The sequence below is a fragment of the Heloderma suspectum genome, chromosome 3 (assembly GCF_057233095.1).
Source record: "Heloderma suspectum isolate Gila_16-S chromosome 3, 16-S_ref, whole genome shotgun sequence".
NCBI classification, from domain to species: Eukaryota; Metazoa; Chordata; class Lepidosauria; order Squamata; family Helodermatidae; genus Heloderma; species Heloderma suspectum.
In genome coordinates this window covers 285,159,055-285,179,902 of record NC_139460.1, presented here as the reverse complement: position 1 = coordinate 285,179,902, position 20,848 = coordinate 285,159,055, and the positions used below count along the sequence as shown (strand labels likewise).

The following is a 20,848-nucleotide window of genomic DNA, read 5'->3' as shown; positions in this document are numbered from 1 at the left end:
ATCAATTAAACAACATAGTCCCTGCCTGCAGGCTTACAATCTAAAGAGACAAAACACACGAGGAAAAAGGAATGGGGAGGGAAGCAGGGGAAAATAATTCCTTTAGCAGGGCTGGTCAAATGGCCTTGCTCTACTTTTCATCTCCCTCTGTACAGCCTGCTGGAATGGCTGCTGGTGGAGACCCTTCATGACAGACGATTATGGATATGCAGAATATATACAGGCTTTTTCATAAAGGAATCAATGTAGTCAAATGAATAGGTGTATACCCATTGAAAGGTGTAGCAAAGTCATAAGAAATTCTCTTTTTTATATATATACAAGTTGGGAATTCTAGAGATAGACACTTGTTTGCTTACTGAAGGTACTTCACCATGAGATGAGAATATGTTGTTACCTGTTCTGTGCCTTATGGATTAAAGTAGACCACCAGAATGAATGAATCAGTGTTGGGCATCCATCAATAAAATGGCAGTAGCACTGGTAGGTGCAGTTTTTATGACCGCATTCACACAACCACTGAAGCCCACCATGGCTTATTTAAGCCACAGTGGTTTGTGGAGTGTGCTGGCCTCCCTTTTGAGTATTCAAGCTGCGGTGGTTGGTCACTGTGGCTTATTGTGTTGTGTGAACCCAGTGAGGGTGGCTTATGCAAGGGCTAAACAACCCTCAAATAACCTATGGGCATAACTCGCATAACCTTCACATAAGCCACCCTCACTGGGTTAGCGTGACATGGTAAACCATGGCGACCACCTGCCATGTCTTAAATATTCAAAATGACCACTGGCACGCACCACAACCTGTCGTGGCTTAAATAAGTCATGGTGGGCTGTGGCAATCGTGCAAATCGTCCCAGTATGTGTTACAAGACTTTCTGCTATGCACTGAGCTGAAAAAACTGCTATCACAGATAAAAGGCTGGAGCTTTAATAATTCTGCTATGAAATTGTAAAGGGCTGTTTTCTAAATTGGCACCCTACTTTCTCCTTTCCCTTCTAGATTTTAGAAGGTGTAGAAGAACTTGGTTCTGTGATCTTTGTGGCCCTGCTGATCAAATGCTTCCTGTACTCTCTCTTGTCTTTTAGGACCCATGGTACTTTTACTCTCAGGTCATTGTGGGCAGTTGAAATAAATTGATGAAAAGCAGAATGAATTTATGCATTTATGTTATACTGATCATAGTGCAGACAGAGTTGGATTTGACCAGAGTTGGATTTGTGGTGTGTCTTTTAAACTCTATCAGATTTATAGAGTCTGGAGACTCAGTCCAAAAGAGCAATCAATTCATCTTAAGGCAACTTTAATTTCTTTGACCATCAAGTTAGTGGGTAAGCAACAGTCCATTTTCTGTGGGCATACATGGTAGCGGTTTTGAATAGTTTGCGGTGGAAAGATACTTTTCCTCCTAAATGTGGAATATCTTGAAAGGTTTCTACTACTTTTGTCTGCTTGTTTTGACTTCACTTCCTATGCTCATGCGACAGTATTCCTCCCCCCTCCACCAAAAAGTTCAGTGCCAATTATCAGTTAAAGTAAAAAATGCTTCCTGATCAGGAATGGTAATAAAATGGTAGTGAGACTCTGATAGTTTCTTGATTATTGTTTCTTTCACAGATCCCAGATTCCATCATCCTCAGCTAAAATGGTTGGAGTGGGTGGGGGAGAACAACAGGCCCTTTTGCCAAAATGGCCCTCACCTTGTACAGAGGCGCTTGGCTATTTCCTAGGCATTGTTGACCATTTACCTGCGACTTCCCTGGCAAAGGAACTACTTGCCACCTTTGCCAGGGCCACCAAGGAGCCTCCGGCTCCATTAACCCTCTCCTGTCCAATCTTACAACAATTAATTCTGTAGAAGTCAAACCAGTGGGACTGTGACATGACTTGCCCAAGGCCCCAAACTGAGTACAAGGCAGAGAGCTAAAGAGTGAGAGAGAAAAACACTGGTTACCGCTCCTTAGAGCGAAGACTTGCTGCAGTGCCATGGTAGGCAATGTTCTGAATTGCTCCTTTCTCTACATCTGGACTATTCAGGAAAACACACACTGCCTCACAAAACAGTGTGGCAAATCACACAACACATAATCAGCTTGTGGAATTCACTGCCACAGGACAGCCACTACTGATGTCTTTTTTTAAAAATAGGGGTTAGATAAATTTATGGAGGACTGGTTTATCCATACTTATTAATGCCTCCTTGCTTAGAAGCAGTATATCTCTAAATAAAGGAAGCTTGGAACAAATAACAGAGGAAGGCTATGCCCTGCTAATGAGATGTCCAGTGGCATCTGGTGGCTGCTGATTAAACTGATCGATAGACTCTTTGGGATCTTCTAATGTTCTAAGACAACAGCTAAATTCAGTTGCCACTTCTCTGCACTACCTGTACTGAAAATATTTTCGCCCTTTACAGATTAATTTCCCTCCCAGGTTCTCCCAAATGTCCCCTTCATTGATTCCCCCCCCCCCCGAAACTATTCATTTACTACTCCTCCATGAAAAAAGCCCCCATTCTCATCATTCCAGCTTTCCTTAAGAGAAGCATTTATGTATCAGGCTCTAAATGAGCTCTTAGAGGGGAGAGAAGGAAGATTCATGCCCAAGGCATGCCTCAAGTGACCCAACCAGTCTTTCTACCCAGATTCCCCCACCCACCACCACATGACTTTACCATCTGTCCATGGCAAGAAATTCCCCCACTTTGAGCTTAACAAAATGGTACTTGGACAAGCCATGCAGTTTCAAAGATATAACAGGTAGCCAGTGTCCAATCAGTAGCCATCCACCCATGTCAAGGAGCCAGAACCCATTAAAAATAAATGCTTTGAATTTTAGTGGATTCCCCCTTCATATGCCAGTTAGGTGATGACAATGATTTTATTTTGTCCATACATGTTAATAGCAGTTTGGTATGTTATGCTCACAATATATAGAATGGCATGAGGCAGTGTATTCTGTTCGATAAAATAAGAACAAGTAAGGAATCCTATCAAGTTGATCGTATTTCCAGATCTAGCGAGGGCGAGGGGAATTATTTGTTAGCAAATACGGGGTGACGTTTTTGAGAATGCACTTTATGGAGCAAGTAGCTTTGATGCATACATTAACTCCTTTATTTCCTGTGCTGTTTATCATGGATGAACTGGGAAAGGAAGGGCCCAGCTTCAGTACTGCAGTGGGCCTTGTTGGTTATAGCCAGGATTTGATTAGAAGTTGCCTGGAACGGCTAGGGCCTATTCAGCCTCTGGAATGCCAGAGTCTGTGTGTGTTTATCTCTGTCAGTGTTCTCAGAGCAGAGCCAGGGGGAGTCACCCAACTCCCTGTCCACCTGCTGGTCTGGCCTTGGCAGGCAGGGAGGCTGGAAGCTGTCCATGAGAACCTGACAGAGAAGGGGTGGAATTTTCGGAAGGGTCGCCTAGGTCGAAGCGTCACTGCTCGAGGGCTGAGCAGTGCCGCCCTGTTCAGACAGGGGCCTTGCTAAAAGCTTAAAGGCCCATGTCTGTCAAGGGATCTGGAGGGGGTGTCCTACAGTCACGCCTTCCCTTTTAAGCTGATGCAAAGGCGAAGAGCCTTTGCTAGGAACATCTCATCTTCATTGCCCAAAGACATCTCTGTTTGGATCCATCATCGTCTGGGCTTTTGGAGGCACTCTGCACATGGACTGAAACTTTGGATTGTTAAGCACTTGCCATGAAAAGTACTGTGAGGCTTTTCATAGACTTGAACTCTCGTTGCTGTGGACTGTGTGTCTGTGTTTGTAGTCAGCTCAGTGTACGGCAGGCTGGGTTTGATCTACGACTTTTGGACTTCCCTCTGCCAGAACTCATGCAGCGTGGAGTTGCCAATGCGAGCGGTGGCTTGGAACTCCTTGCGTGTGTGGGTATGCCCTTCCCTTGATCTTGATGGGCCGTGAACATGTAGTCTAGAGTTATCAACAAAAGATTCAAAGTTGAACTCTCTATGGGTGTGGGTTTTAGGCCTTTCAAGAAGTTATCCCCTGATTGCCTGATGGGCTCATTCCAGGAATCATTCCCTTTCCATGTCCAGGGTTGGAGCCCCGTGAAAGGATTGTCTGGGCTAGGTACCCCGGAATCCAGAGTCCCTTCCCTTGTGTTCAAAACCGTGGAGATGGCAACGGAGAAACCATGTTGAGGATCTCAGTCATGGCAGTAGTGTTTAGCTTTGGATTGTTCTGGAATTACACAGAGCCTATAGCTACCAACCATCAGCTATATGATTTCTGAAGAGTGTAACCATGAAGCTTGTGCCGTGGGATTCCCTGCAATAAAGAAATCTCACTGATTTGGGTGTCCAGTGTCAGATTGCCTGAATGTGTGTGCTGGGGGGATCGGGAAACCTGACAGCAGGAACCTGCTAAATGCTATTTAATCCAGGGGAGCACAGGAATCCCCCTGCCCCAAACTAGTGAGTGAACAAATAAAATCAACAAGAGAGCTCAGAGGGGTGGAGACAGCCATGGTCAGTTGCCAACTAGCTAACAGGGAGACCAATATCTTCTAGATTGCAAACGGTAAGAGGGAAATGCCAGAGGTGCCAGCAAGTGGAGTGTGGTTATGTTTTTTAATTATACAGCACAGAGTATCAAGGCTAGCAATGGAGTAGCTTCTGAGCTTCCCGGTGCTGCTGTGTTTTCAAAGGCTTTAGGTGTTTTGAAACACCCTCTGATCTTTGAGCAGTTCTTCATGCATAAAGGAAATGTCAGTAGTACATATGCTGTAAGATAGCTTTCAGCTCCTGATAAGATGAAATAGGATGTAGGGGTGTAAATTGTTAACATGCGCACACAGTTTGATTTGGAGATGTGCTGAGCAGACACAAGGTAAATGGCACCTCAGAAAAGTAGACTCATGAAGACATTTGACCTTTCTCTTCTCCACAAGAAAATAAACAAACAAATAAATATACAGTGCCACAGAGACCTGTATAATGTTGTTTCTGCAGATTTCTCTGTTATGTGTCCTGAAATATTTATGCAGACATGTGCTAAGAAACGTTTAGTATGTATGTAGTCCATTTAGGAGAAGGTCTGCAATTATTTCAGGGGGCTGAGTTGAAATTATTAAGTTCAGGCGTTGATGGAGTCAGGAGGCAGTCTTTCTAAAACATGCCTGACTTAGGATTCTGTTTTGCCAGAACTTACACTGGAGACAGCAGTCAATCCTGGGTTAACATCATGGTCCCAAGAACTATATCCCTGGACAGTTCTTCATTTTTAAATGAACACATTCCACAAAGAGCACCCACTGACTCACTCCCATGGCAGCGGAGTCACAGGCAAAGGACAGCAACAGAGGCTGAGCTGCTACTCAGATGGTGCATCAGGCCTTGGCCAAGTTTCAAGACAAGCCACAGCTAAGGTATAAGCCCTGGGTGCAGAACCTCAGCCCAGGGATCAAATCTGGCCTGCCAAAGGTCCCAATCCACCTCTGGGGTGTCCCAGAAGGCCACACCCTTTTCCCAACCACCAATTATTTGGTGGCTTCCCAGCTTTTGTGTAGTGTTTTTCTCCCCATTCTTAAAAGTTGCAATGCATTTTCTAAGATTTTGTTACTGGCAGTAAGAACTTAAAGCTAAAATATGCAGGTATTTTTGGCCTTGCACCTTCCTTCGTCTCCACCTTCCACTGGAATGTGGCTTCCGAGATCTTCTCCAAAATGGAATTCAGCTCTTGGGCTGAAATAGGTTCTGTACTCCTGTTATAAGCTAAGGAAGATCAAAAAAAGTGAGAGGCAGATGCCATGGCCAAGGATGAGCTGGGAGTCAACTTCTAGATAGAGGAGATGAGGCAAGGCAAAAGGTAGGCCAGGCCTTTATGTTATGTTAGCCACCCTAATCTATGTGCCCTAGTTGGCTTATGGCTTCAGCTGAGAGTATTCAGGTTGTGGGGTCAGCTGATCATTCAGGCACTGGCTTTGCAACCTTGAGTGCTTCCTTGATATATTAGCCTAACATATATATATTAGCCTTGATATGGACTGTATATGATAGAGCCTAATTTACTTGGTTTGCTGTAGGGATGTCAGAGAATTCCGCCACGGATCTCGGTGAGGCTGAATGCCAGTGCATTCAGCCCCCCGAAATCCATGGCGGAACGAAGCCCCCCGCCCCCCCCACGAAAGGCACGTGAAACGGAGCACTTACCTGCTGCCGTCTGCGCTGACTTGCGAATGGCAGCCGCGTCTGTGGCTGCCATTCACTTCCTTATTATAACTGTGATAGGCTACATAAATAATTACGTAGCCTATCATGGCTAATGCAGGGACGCCATTTGTGTCCCTGCGGAGGCTGTGATGGGCTACGTAAGTATTTACGTAGCCTATCACGGCAAAACAACAACAGTGGACGCAAATGGCGGCAGCTACGGCAGCCACCATTTGCGTTCCCTTTTTTTTCGCCATTTTATCCTACGTAAATATTTACATAGGGTATTACGGTGAAAAAAAAAAAAGGGAATGCAATATTGTTTAGGAACCTGGAATGTAAGATCAATGAATCAAGGTAAGCTGGAGGTGGTCAAACATGAGATGGCAAGATTAAGCATCGACATCTTGGGAATCAGTGAACTAAAATGGACAAGCATGGGCGAATTTAATTATTATTCAGGTGACCATTATATCTACTACTGTGGGCAAGAATCCCTTAGAACAAATGGGGTAGCAGTCATAGTCAACAAAAGGGTAGGAAAAGCAGTACTGGGGTACAGTCTCAAAAATGATAGAATGATCTTAGTACGAATCCAAGGCAAACCATTCAACATCACAGTAATTCAAGTCTATGCCCCAACCACTGAGGCTGAAGAAGCTGAGGCTGATTGGTTCTATGAAGACCTACAACACCTTCTAGAACTAACACCAAAAAATATGTCCTCTTCATCATAGGGGATTGGAATGCTAAAGTAGGAAGTCAAGAAATCACTGGGATAACAGGCAAGCATGGCCTTGGTGTACAAAATGAAGCAGGACAAAGGCTAATAGAGTTTTGCCAAGAGAACACGCTGATCATAGCAAACACTCTTTTCCAACAGGACAAGAGGCGACTCTACACATGGACATCACCAGATGGTCAATATCGAAATCAGATTGATTATGACCTTTGCAGCCAAAGATGGAGAAGCTCTATATAGTCAGTCAAAACAAGACCTGGAGCTGACTGTGGCTCAGATCATGAGCTTCTTCTTGCAAAATTTTGGCTTAAATTGAAGAACATAGGGAAAACCACTAAACCATTCAGGTATGACCTAAATCATATCCCTTATGAATATACAGTGGAGGTGAGGAATAGATTTCAGGGATTAGACCTGATAGACAGGGTGCCTGAGGAACTATGGACGGAGGTCCGTAACATTGTTCAGGAGGCACCGAGGCAGCAACTAAATCCATCCCAAAGAAAAAGAAATGCAAGAAAGCCAAGTGGCTGTCTGATGAGGCTTTACAAGTAGCTGAGGAAAGAAGGGAAGCGAAATCAAAGGAGAAAGGAAAGATATATCCAACTGAATGCAAGGAGGTCAAATCAGTCAATCCTAAAGGTAATCAACCCTGACTGCTCATTGGAAGGACAGATACTGAAGCTGAAGCTCAAATATTTTGGCCACCTAATGTGAAGAGAAAAGTCACTGGAAAAGTCCCTGATGCTGGGAGAGAGTGGAGGACAGGAAGGCCTGGCGTGCTATGGTCCATGGGGTCACAAAGAGTCGGACATGACTTAACGACTAAACAACAACATTTGCTTATTTCAAGAAAAACTGTCAAAGCAAAGAGCTATACTTTTTTTAATGCTTCCACATTATTTTGGCAATGGAATTTGGGGATGTGGCAGCTGCTATGGAGCTGACTGAATCTGCCAAATTTCAGACAGGTCCAGTGGCTTTTGTTTTGTTTTTAAAAAAAATATAGATGAAGAGTTGAAAAATGGGAAGGGAAATAATGGTAATTGAGAAGGGTGGGTGGGGGAAGCCAAGGAACAAGCAGTAAACAAAGCAAGGAAACAAACTGAGAAGTGGAATTGAGAAGGGCTGGGTAGGTACTGGAACTGCTGTACTAGCACAATTCAATAATGAAGAAATCTTCTTCTACCAACTCTCTTTCACACTGGGAAATGCAAGTGGAATCTCCTGTTATATACAACCCCTCCTCCACCACTGTGACTGGAGACTTCTGGGTTAAAAGTTCAGCCCTATTGCCGCCTAGAGATGTCACTTGCCAAGGCTCAGTTCCCCCCTCCCAACTCCTCCTCTCCCCGTTCCTAATCTTAGGCAAATTGTTCTATTTCCCAGACAGGCTGCCTGGCCTTCAGAATCATCCGGATCAGTCTGAAGTCATTCAGATCTATCTGACTTGCTTCGGATCTGGACTGATTCGATCTGAATCACTCTGCTTCAGTTCTAGGGATGTACGAAACACTTACCTGGCTCCGCACTGGGACATCTGTGGTGGTGGGGGCGCTCCGTCCCTCCCCCCGGAATCCTCCCCGGCTGGCTCCGCTCTGTGGCAGCTCCGTGGAGCCGCTGGCCAGGGCTGGCTGCAGCTGGAGTCCGGCCGTGGCCGGGCTGCTGCGGCCGCAAATGGCAGAGGTTGTAGCAGCCACCATTTGCGTCCTTGCAGGCAGCCGTGATAGGCTATGTAAGTATTTACGTAGCCTAGCGCGGCAAAGAGCAAGGACACAAATGGCGGCTGCTACGATGGCTGCCATTTGCTGCCGCAGCAGCCCGGCAGCAGCAGGCCGGGAGACCAGCCGGAGCCACCGCCGCATCCGCCCTAGGTAAGCTCCGTCCTGGGGGGATTCTGCGGGGTTTTGGGGGGCAGGAGGCCGTTCTGCCACAGATTCCAGGGGGCTGGATTCTAAAGAATCCAGCCTGACTGGAGTCTGTGATGGAATTCTCTGACATCCCTATTCAGTTCACATCCTGAACCAAAGCAGTGCGCAGCCTTTGTTTGAAGAAGCTCTCAGGTGAAATGTATGGAACCACATTGAAGAATGTTCTGTGATGAGCCAGCATTTTAGGAGTGGCATACTGTGATTGATTGTTTTGTCTGGCCTTACCTGCTACAAGGTAGTTGTTGCTGAGCAAGCACAATATCTGAAACAATATTAGCTTTTTATTGATTTTGGTAACTAAGAGGTAGCAGAATTTCAATAATACCACAGAGAGTTGAAACAATTACCCTTAAAGTAGAAATAAGAGCTACCTCTTCCAAGCTCAGTTATTTCATTTAAGGGTGTGGCATTTTTTAAAACTAGATTTTAAAAATTGTTTTCTTTGACTAGAAAAGGTCCCTAAGGGCACAATCCTATGCATGTTTAGACAGGGAAAAGGCCTACAGCTCCCAGCATTCCCCACCCAGCATAGCTGACTGGGGAATGCTGGGAGCTGTAGGCCTTTTATCTGTCTAAACATGCATAGGATTGCACCCTAAAAGAGTTAAGGGACTTTAAGCTTCGTTCTCATCTTCAATTGTGCATTCTGTGAATGAGTAAAGAAGAGGAAAATGGTAATGGGCCAGTAGCCCTGTCCATGTATTCAGCTGATGTTGTGAAAGGGGCTCTGTACACCAGAGCTGGGGCAGATTCAGGCTTGCAGGATCTACTTTGTGTTTTGTTTTTTTACTAGAACCCTGAGATTCACCAATTGGAGCCAGGTGAAAAAGACTTATACTTAGAATTAAAGAATTCTGAGACCAGGAATTTGTTTCAAGTACTAGAATGGCACTGAGCTCACAGCCCTTCATTGCAAAAATCTGTCCCTGGTTATCGCAAGGTTTCTGAATTTCGATAATCGGGGTAGGTGAATGGGAGGCTGAGAGACATTTTGCTGCTGCTGTCATTAAACAATTAGGAGTCACAAGTCCTTGATGATCTACTTCAGATCAGCAGAGAGAGATCTACCAGTAGATCCCAATCTACCTCCTGTCCATGCCTCCTATAAACATTCAACTGTATATGCATAGGCTCTTGCATGTGATCAGAAATCCCTGGTGATCAGACTACCCAGCTTTCCCCAACCTGCTGCCCTCAAGTTGTTTTGGACTTGAACACCCATCAGCCACAGCCAGCATGGTCAGGAATGCTGGGACTTGTGGTATAAAACCTCTGGAGGATGGGGGAAGCTGGAGCATACTATACAGCTGTACATACACAGCTGCTTCCACAGAACTCAAAGAGGTTGTGGTGCAAGGCCTGGTGATGCACGATCCCACTACCTGCCCTCCACACGTTCAGTGAACAAACATGTGATTGAAGGTCAGAACAGTTCCCTTTGGGGTCCCTTTTTTTATGTGTGCAAAGTTTTCTGTACTGGCAAGGCCCTTCCCACATGCAAAGCTGTGTGTATATGATTATATGCAGAGTTGTGCAGGTGCATTACTGCATGAAGGGGTGGGACTGAGTGGGTCCTCTCCTTTACGTTTTACAAACCTCTTCTAAATATGCATGCTAATAAGGAACCCAGTTAGAGAATATTAAAAACAAAAATGCTAATTTAGAAATGACTTTTCAGTTGCATGGGGAAACAGTCTACTTTGGCATTTATCCAGGGCTTCATCTCATTCTTATAATTAGCAGTTTTGCAACTGGTAACAGGAGATTCTGGAACCAGCCTCTTTCTAGCTAGCAGGGTGAAAAAACACTAAGTGTCCTCCCTTCTTGAAGTTTAATAAGAAGTAGAAGTGTGGTAGGTGAAAGCTGCCCTCTACTGGAGAAAAGTGGTATTTTTCTTATATAGCCTGTGATCTTTGACCGGTTGCCCTATAAAGATTGATACCCATATTTCCAAATCAGTCATTTGTTTTAACAGGCAAATCAGCATATGTGTTCACAGTGACAGATATTTAGGAGGAAAAGCTTTTTTGGCATATATAATTCAGGTGTATGCATACACTGAGTTACCTGAATCCATTTACAAGAACATTTTCATGGTGTGGAATGATTTTATAAATAGATGCTCAAGGTAAGATGACATATAGTAATTCTCTGATGCCTGTTCTGTCTCTTATGGAAGATTTGTCACAAAGCAATGATTCTTGATCCCATATTCAGACATCGAAAGACTATTCTGTTTCATTTCTCACGGCATTTAGCGCATTGTCTGTGCTATAAAAACAAACAGCTGGAGGTTTGCTCATTTTTTAAGCTACCAATCTCCATTTATGTATTTCACTGACGTCACTTAAAAATCACTTCAAATCAATAGGACAAATCATGAGTAATGTATTCCATTTTGTAGTGCGTGTTCGCAATACATACTTTCACTAGGGCATTGATATATACAGCGAGGAGACCTGTGTTGTGTACTTTAATGTTGTCTTGAAATTAAATGGGTTGCCACTTTGAATTTTTTTCAGAGGAGATGAATACGACACAGTGACACAGTATAAAATATAAAACTATTTAAAAACTCTACTGCTGTTTTAGTAGCAATGCTTTTGTCTAACTACAATTAGGGAATTTAGGGAAATAGGTGTTTGTCTGAACTCACAGTTACCCAGAGAATTCCAGAATATGAAATATGAAGGAGCAGCAACAAATATAACAATTGATGATGATGATTTCAGTAAAAACTAGGGATGTACAAAAGGCACTTACCTGGTCCCGCAGCTTGCTTCGCAGTGGGGGGGAGGCGCTTCGGTTCTCCCCCCGAAGTTCAGGCCGGGGGGGGGAGGCGCCCCGCCTCACCCAGCCGAAATTCAGGCCGGGGGGGGGAGGCGCCCCGCCCCGCCTCGCCCAGCCGAAATTCAGGCCGGGGAGAAGCGCCCCGTCTCCCTGGCCGCGAAATAAAAAAGTGAAAAAAAACCCCAAACACCCGTGATAGGCTACGTAATGATTTACGTAGCCTATCACGGCTAGATTTCCAAAGTCAGCCGTGATAGCCTACGTAACTTGTTACATAGCCTTTCACGGGTGACTTTGAAGAAAAAAAAAAGCGTGTACGCAAATGGCGGCGCCCATGGGTGCCGCCATTTGCATACACGCTTTTTTTTTTTCAAAGTCACCCGTGATAGGCTACGTAACGATTTACGTAGCCTACCACGGCTGACTTTGGAAATCTAGCCGTGATAGGCTACGTAAATCATTACATAGCCTACCAAGGGTGTTTTGTTTTGTTTTTTCACTTTTTTATTTTGCAGCCAGGGAGACGGGGAGCTTCTCCCCGGCCTGAATTTCTCCCCGGCCTGAATAGCATTCCCTTATTTTCACCGTAGTCTACGTAAATCTTTACGTAGACTAGACGTGCCAAAATAAGGAACGCAAATGGCGGCGCCCATGGGCCGCCGCCATTTGCGTACGCGCTGTTTTTTTTCCAAAGTCACCCATGATAGGCTACGTGATGATTTATGTAGCCTATCATAGCTGACTTTGGAAATCTAGCCGTGATAGGCTACGTAAATCGTCACGTAGCCTATCACGGGTGTGTGTGTGTGTTTTTTCCTTTTTTATTTTGTAATGGCAGCGGTGGCAGCCGGTCAAGAGACCAGCCGCCGCCCCCGCCCCCCACGAAACGTCGCCGAACTGCTGCCGGGACCGGCCGCCGAGAGGGACATTCGCTGAAGGTAAGTCCCATCCCGGGGGGGGGGGGGCAGCAGAGAATTTCCCCAACACTTTTGGGGGGCCGAATGCCTTGGCGCTCGGCCTCCCGAAGATTCGGGGAGAAATTCTCCGCCATCCCTAGCTACATAACGATTTACGTAGCCTATCACGGCTGACTTTGGAAATCTAGCCGTGATAGGCTACGTAAATCGCTACGTAGCCTATCACGGGTGGGGTTTTTTTTTTACTTTATTTTGTAATGGCGGCAGCGGCAGCCGGTCGGAAGACCGGCCGCCGCCTCCGCCCCTGACGAACCGCCGCCGAGAGGGACATTTGAGGGAGGTAAGTCCCATCCTGGGGGGGGGGTGGCGGAGAAGTTCACCAACAATTTCGGGGGGCTGAATGCGTTGGCATTCGGCCTCCCCGAGATTCGTGGAGAAATTCTCCGCCATCCCTAGTAAAAACAGCTTGGATTCAAGGATACTGCTCTGTGAATGAAAAGTACTTCTGCTCACATGGGGGTTGTTGATCCCCCCCCAAATTGCTTTGTAGGGTCCCCTGATCTTCTGGAGCTAGTTTTGGGAAAAGAAATTACAGGTTTATGGGGGAAGGGGAATCAACTTCTGCTGTGCATGTGGAGTCACCTTCCACGTACACAGTGGTGCTTTTGGATCAAAGCTATTGTTAATGATGAAGAAGACAAATATGAAGAAAATGAAGGCTGTTGTGATGGATCTGCCAGGACCGGCCCCAACCTCCCTGCGAGGTAGGACCACTCAGGACCCGATCCCAGCTCTCCTTCCAAAAACAGGACTGGCCAGACCTGGCCTTTCAGTCTCCCAAAATACCCAGTAGCCACCCTCTTAAGCCAACAGGCACTGAAATTAGCACTGAGGCTATGTAGAGAGATCACACCAACTGGTTGGATAAGGATGTATTAAGATCAAAGTAAAGGGGTAGAGGGAAAGGGAAGAATGGAAGTAGCAAGTTACACAACAGGGTACAAAGCCAAATCACTTAACTATATACAGAGAGCTTAACGCACACTCAAGCAAAATAATAAATCTACCTGGCCTACCCTTACATACCTAAGCATGGATCTCCCCAGATAGCAACCAGCTGTCTGCAGATCCAGGACGAAGGGGGACACCAAGCCTTGACCTCAGCCCTCTTTTAAAGCTCAGCCCTGGCAACCCAGGGCAGATTTTCCTTCAGCCAAGCACTGGCTCAGCCCCTCCAAGAGGCTGGAACTTCCCACCAACTCCCGCTGCTATCACTTCCCAATTAGCAGGGACTGCGCCAAGCCTTGAGCAAAGGGCCGAGGAGCCTCTAGATAATGCACTCTCCCAGGTAGGGATGGCGGAGAATTCCGCCACGGATCTCAGGTAGGCCGAATGCCAGTGCATTCAGCCCCCCGAAATCTGTGGCAGAACGGCCTGCCCCCCCACGGATCCCCCCGGGACGAGACTTACCTGGGGCGGATCTCCCGGGTGGCGGCGGCGGCTCCAGTGGTGGCTCCAGTGGCGGCGGCGGCTGGTCTTCTGACTGGCTGCCGCTGCCGCCATTTGCAGGTGTTTTTTTTTTACACCGACGTGATAGGCTACATAAGTTTTTACGTAGCCTAAAACATCTGGGTAAAAAAAAATAAAGGCGTATGCAAATGGCGGCGGCTACGGCCGCCGCCATTTGCTTTCCTTATTTTGGGCCATCTTAGTCTACGTAAATAATTACGTAGACTAAGACAGCGAAAATAAGGGGAACGCAAATAGCGTCCACTACGCTATTTGCGTTCTCCTTATTTTTGCTGTCTTAGTCTATGTAAATATTTACGTAGATTAAGATGTCAAAAATATGGAAAGCAAATGGCGGTGGCCATAGCCGCCGCCATTTGTGTACGCGGTGGGTTTTTTTTCCCCCCCCCAGAGCCCTCTGCGGCTAGAAATCCGGCTGCGGACAGCTCTGGTCTGGCTGGGCCTGGCCGGCTGCTCCGTGGAGCCGCTGTGGAGCACAGTTGGCCAAGGAGGATTCGGGGGGGGGGAGGAACGGAGCACCTCCCCCCCCGTCCAGGATTCTGGGGGGAGGGACAGAGCACCTCCCCCCCCCATCAGCATAATCCGCGAACAGGTAAGTGATATTCGTACATCCCTACTCCCCGGTGGTTACATCCGACATGACAGCCTGACCTAATCTTCTGGTGGAAAACAGGCCGTCATTCTTGACAGCTGTATATTTTGCTGGTTGGTCTTCTCCTGTTCTCCAAAAGTCCAGACTAAAATACAGGATCTTTGGATCCAAGCCAAGTTTTCCACATGCCTGAAGGAGTGAAGTGGACCTTGATGTACATGCTTAGAGTATTTTGAATGATCTAAATATATGAAAGGTGGAACCATCTCTCTAATTAAATAAAGGTTGTGGCATGGAGCTGAAGCCTAGTGTCTAATCAGGAAAATAATTGCCATAATTTACCAATCATAGTTGCTGCACAATTCTTGTTTAAATCAAGATTGCAAGGAGATCCTGCACTAATCCAATGGAATTGAATGAAGGTTGTGCAGCTGCAGTGATTAGTCAATTGCTCCCATATATGAAAAGACTTTTCTAATAGCATGGTGCTAGAAGTAAGGAACAAATAATTCCTTACATGCAGATCAGAATAAACCTCTGTGTACAATGGGAAATACAATGGACTCGTAATGGAGGAAGCTATGTGAATGTGTAATCAGTATCTTATTTTGTGAAACTGTTACTTTGTAGAATAATAAGTGGGTTCAATGTAAGCTACGCCAAAAATGTGGCTGAACAAATTGGTAGTATTTTGCTGTAGTTATTATTTCCATGTGAAATAGCTCTCTCTCTCTCCCATTGGACCTATTGTACAAGTTGAATCAGCCGTGCTAACAATGGTATCTTCTTGCTGCCTTGTCTTTATCCACTTCAAACAAGAGACAATTTGACTGCTTGCCATCATTGTGAAGTTTGCTATTTGAATTACACTTGAAAGTTGTGTTGGTATGAGATCTAGTTTCAGTGAAAAGATTTCTATTAGTTTTTTTACCAGTTATGCCACTGCAACGGCAAAAAGGAATACTGAAAGTATGATCGGTAGGCACTTGGTTTATTTAGGTTTCTAACAAGGCCCTTGGGCTGCCTCCTCAGAAAATGAAAGTATTTCTGACAGTTCAACAAGCGAAATATATATGGGTCACTTGATTTTTACAGAAACCTGCTCCCAACCCTTTTATGTGCATTCAGTGATAGAATCGCATTAAAGGTGTATCTGTGCATTGTTATTAAGTCACCTCTGTCCCATCGGTGATGGTGAAGCTCTTTCCATTTACTGAGGAATACTGCCATGACATCTTCTGTTTTCTTTGCTGTGTGTTTTAGGTTACCATGGACTCTATTGTGAGGAGGAATATAATGAGTGCCTTTCAGCCCCTTGTCAGAATGGTGCTACCTGCAGAGACCTTGTCAATAGTTATGACTGTGCATGTCTTGCTGAATATGAAGGTAAGAGATGTGCTGCTTTAACAAAGGGGTGTATAGGTTACTACAAATCCACCTAATAAAATGATCTTCTGCATAATTTAAGCTCTGTCATACATTAGAAGCGGGGAGGCAGTGTGGTGCCCGTGGACACCTTTCTCAGCACCTGCTGAGGTGCCCGGCTCCTCCCATTTTTAAATTATTTTCTTTAAAATAACAACAACAACAACAAAGTTTTCTTACCAGCAACTGGGATCACTTCAAAGCAAAGTGGGGGCCTCCAGCTGCTGCCACCTTCATTTCCCATAAATCTCTCTGGCCCAAACATGAGATTCAGAGACATTATTGGTGAATGAAGATGGCTGCAAGCCGATGCTTTCCTCTGCAGTGTGCCCAGCTGCCAAGGAAAAGAAGGAGAAAAAGAAAAGGGGACTTCTGTTACTTCTGTCTGATAAGCTGGGGGGCTAAAGAAAGCTGCGGGGGGGGAGCGGGGAGGGAGAGCAGTGTGTGTGGTGGGCTCATAGGAAAGGCAGCAGTAAGCCAGCAGGGACTGGAGGAGAGCCAGCTGGGAGCAACTGGGGGTGGTGTTGGTGTTGGAGAGGGTTGGTATGTCTGAATGGATGGGAGTTGCATGTGTCTGAGAAAGAGAGTGGAAGAGAAAAAGGGCTTAGGGGAGGATCCTGAAAAAGAGTGAGTGTGTTTTTTGTGTGTGCTTACAGTAAGAAGGGAGCGACCTGTGTGTGTGTATTGTGTGTGTGTGTGTGTGAGAGAGAGAGAGAGAGCAAGAGAGAGAGAGAGAGAAGAGGGCTGGCAGAGGATAGTGAGGAGAAAAAGAGTTTACCTTCTGTGAAATAAGTTTCTGTTGGTGATGAAAACTGTGGGTTCAAAGGAGTTGTTTTGGGTGTTGGGGCTCAGACCTCACCTCTTTTTTATATTCAGCCTTTGGGGCAGGTTACTTGTCTGTGTGATGAGCCTCTCCTCCCATGCTGCCAAAAAGGTTGCCTGCCCCTGCATTAGAGAAATCTCTTAAAAGTAAACATCAAATGATGAAACTCATTTGTAGTATGGGAATCACACACAGTTACAGTGCAATCCTTATAGATTGCCACTCTTTAGACAGAGGGCTCAAGATCTGAGTCCTCTGCCCATTCAAAGTCCTGCTAGCAAGAGTCAGGCAGGGTAGGTCAAACAACGGAGGCATATTTGCCTCATGTTCCACCTTAAGAAGCATTTTCAGCTAGATGGCTCTTTCAGCCCACCTAGCTGACATACGTTGCTGTGGGTGGGGTGGGCCAATGGAGAGGCTTATGGACCCAGTGTCTCCACATTTCCCCTCTCCCCTCCTCACCTACTGTCACACACCCTTTCTTCCCTATCTGACTCTCATCCACAGAAGAGAAGCTGTCTTGGAGCTCTCCATGGCAGCTGGGAGGGGAAGATCCATGCTCAGATCTCTCTCTCCCCCCTCCCCCAACCATCGAGTTTGTAGCTCTATTCTATGGTTCCCCAGGTACCACCTGAGAAACCATAGGATTTCTCTGTTAATGTGTTACTTTTCTGACAACTCTTTCCCATGTAGTTGAATTTGGCCCTGTGCAGGTTTGATTCTCCCCTTCATGGATCACTGCCTTGTTGTGGTGAAGGGGCTTGCGTAACTCAATGAAGCCATAAGCTATGCCGTGAAGGGCCACCCAAGACGGACAGGTAATGGCAGAGAGTTCTGACAAAATGTGGTCCACTGGAGAAGGAAATGGCAACCCACTCCAGTATTCTTGCCAAGAAAACCCCATGGAATGTATCACAAGGCTAAACGAGATGACGCCGGAAGATGAGCCCCTCAGGTCGGAAGGTGTCCAATATGCTACTGGGGAAGAGCAGAGGGTATTTCCAAGTAGCGCCAGAAAGAGTGAAGCGGCTGGGCCAAAGCCGAAAGGACACTCAGCTGTGGATGTGTCTGGTGGTGAAAAGAAAATCCGATGCTGTAAAGAACAATATTGTTTAGGAACCTGGAATGTCAGATCAATGAATCAAGGTAAGCTGGAGGTGGTTAAACATGAGATGGCAAGATTGAACATCGACATCTTGGGAATCAGCGAACTCAAATGGACAGGCATGGGCGAATTTAATTCAGGTGACTATCATATCTACTATTGTGGACAAGAATCCCTTAGAAGAAATGGAGTAGCACTCATAGTCAACAAAAGGGTGGGAAAAGCAGTACTGGGGTACAATCTTAAAAATGATAGAATGATCTCAGTACGAATCCAAGGCAAACCATTCAACATCACAGTAATTCAAGTCTATGCCCCAACCACTGAGGCCGAAGAAGCTGAGGTTGATCGGTTCTATGAAGACCTACAACACCTTCTAGAACTAACACCAAAAAAAGATGTCCTCTTCATCATAGGGGATTGGAATGCTAAAGTAGGAAGTCAAGAAATCACCGGGATAACAGGCAGGCATGGCCTTGGTGTACAAAATGAAGCAGGACAAAAGCTAATAGAGTTTTGCCAAGAGAACATGCTGATCATAGCAAACACTCTTTTCCAACAGCACAAGAGGCGACTCTACACATGGACATCACCAGATGGTCAATATCGAAATCAGATTGATTATGTCCTTTGCAGCCAAAGATGGAGAAGCTCCATACAGTCAGTAAAAACAAGACCTGGAGCTGACTGTGGCTCAGATCATGAGCTGCTTCTTGCAAAATTTCGGCTTAAATTGAAGAACGTCGGGAAAACCACTAAACCGTTCAGGTATGACCTAAATCATATCCCTGATGAATATACAGTGGAGGTGAGGAATAGATTTCAGGGATTAGACCTGATAGACAGAGTGCCTGAGGAACTATGGACGGAGGTCCGTAACATTGTTCAGGAGGCAGCAACGAAATCCATCCCAAAGAAAAAGAAATGCAAGAAAGCAAAGTGGCTGTCTGATGAGGCTTTACAAGTAGCTCACGAAAGAAGGGAAGCGAAAAGCAAGGGAGAAAGGGGAAGATATACCCAACTGAATGCAGAGTTCCAGAGAATAGCAAGGAGAGACAAGAAGGCCTTCTTAAATGAACAATGCAAAGAAATCGAGGAAAACAACAGAATGGGAAAGACTAGAGAGCTCTTCAAGAAAATTGGAGATCTCAAGGGAATGTTTTGTGCAAAGACGGGCATGATAAAGGACAAAGAAGGCAGGGACCTAACAGAAGCAGATGAGATTAAGAAGAGGTGGCAAGAATACACAGAAGAACTATACAGGAAAGATCTGAATGTCCCTGATAGCCATGATAGTGCGGTCACTGAACTTGAGCCGGACATCCTAGAGAGTGAAGTCAAGTGGGCCTTAGGAAGCATTAGTAACAACAAAGCTAGCGGAGATGACAGTCTTCCAGCCGAGCTATTTAAAATCCTAAAAGATGATGCTGTTAAAGTGCTGCATTCAATATGCCAACAAATCTGGAACACTCAGCAGTGGCCACAAGACTGGAAAAGGTCAGTTTACATTCCAATTCCAAAGAAGGGCAACGCCAAAGAGTGTTCAAACTACCACACAATTGCGCTCATTTCACATGCCAGCAAGGTGATGCTCAAAATCCTACAAGCTAGGCTTCAGCAGTATGCGAACCGAGAACTACCGGAAGTACAAGCTGGGTTTAGAAGAGGCAGAGGAACTAGAGATCAAATCCCCAACATTCGCTGCATCATGGAGAAAGCAAGAGAATTCCAGAAAAACGTCTATTTCTGCTTCATTGACTACGCTAAAGCCTTTGATTGTGTGGATCACAACAAACTGTGGCAAATTCTGAAAGTGATGGGAGTACCAGACCACCTTACCTGTCTCCTGAGAAACCTGTACGAGGGTCAAGAAGCAACAGTAAGAACCAGACATGGAACAAGCGATTGGTTCAAAATTGGGAAAGGAGTACGACAAGGCTGCATATTGTCACCCTGCTTATTTAACTTATATGCAGAGTACATCATGAGAAATGCCGGGTTGGATGAATCAGAGGTCGGAATTAAGATTGCTGGGAGAATTATCAACAACCTCCGATATGCAGACGATACCACCCTAATGGCAGAAAGCGAAGAGGATCTAAAGAGCCTCTTGTTGAGGGTGAAAGAGGAGAGTGCAAAAGCTGGTTTGAAACTCAACATTAAAAAAACTAAGATCATGGCATCTGGCCCCATCACTTCCTGGCATATAGAAGGGGAAGAAATGGAAGCAGTGACAGATTTTACTTTCTTGGGTTCCAAGATCACCGCAGACGGTGACTGTAGCCATGAAATTAAAAGACGCTTGCTCCTTGGGAGGAAAGCTATGGCCAACCTAGACAGCATAGTAAGAAGCAGAGACATCACCTTGCCGACAAAGGTCCGTCTAATCAAAGCTATGGTTTTCCCAGTAGTAATGTATGGCTGTGAGAGCTGGACTATAAGGAAGGCTGAGCGCCGAAGAATTGATGCTTTCGAACTGTGGTGCTGGAGAAGACTCTTACGAGTGCCCTGGACTGCAAGGAGGTCAAATCAGTCCATCCTAAAGGAAATCAACCCTGAGTGCTCATTGGAAGGACAGATACTGAAGCTGAAGCTCCAATATTTTGGCCACCTAATGCGAAGAGAAAACTCCCTGGAAAAGACCCTGATGCTGGGAAAGACTGAAGGCAAAAGGAGAAGGGGACGGCAGAGGATGAGATGGCTAGATAGCATCACGGATGCAATGAATATGAACTTGAGCACGCTCCGGGAGAGAGCGCAGGACAGGAAGGCCTGGCGTGCTATGGTCCATGGGGTCACGAAGAGTCGGACACGACTGAACGACTGAA

At 45.7% G+C, this 20,848-nt stretch overlaps 1 protein-coding gene across 1 annotated transcript in view; it reads left to right on the top strand.

Annotated features, from left to right (window-relative positions):
- DNER (delta/notch like EGF repeat containing) overlaps positions 1-20,848 on the top strand; it is a 234,016-nt gene that overhangs the window by 191,811 nt on the left and 21,357 nt on the right. Inside the window, exon 9 of the mRNA XM_084842030.1 lies at positions 15,931-16,053. Within this exon, the coding sequence (XP_084698156.1) occupies positions 15,931-16,053 (123 nt within the window). The remainder of the gene's footprint in view (positions 1-15,930; positions 16,054-20,848) is intronic.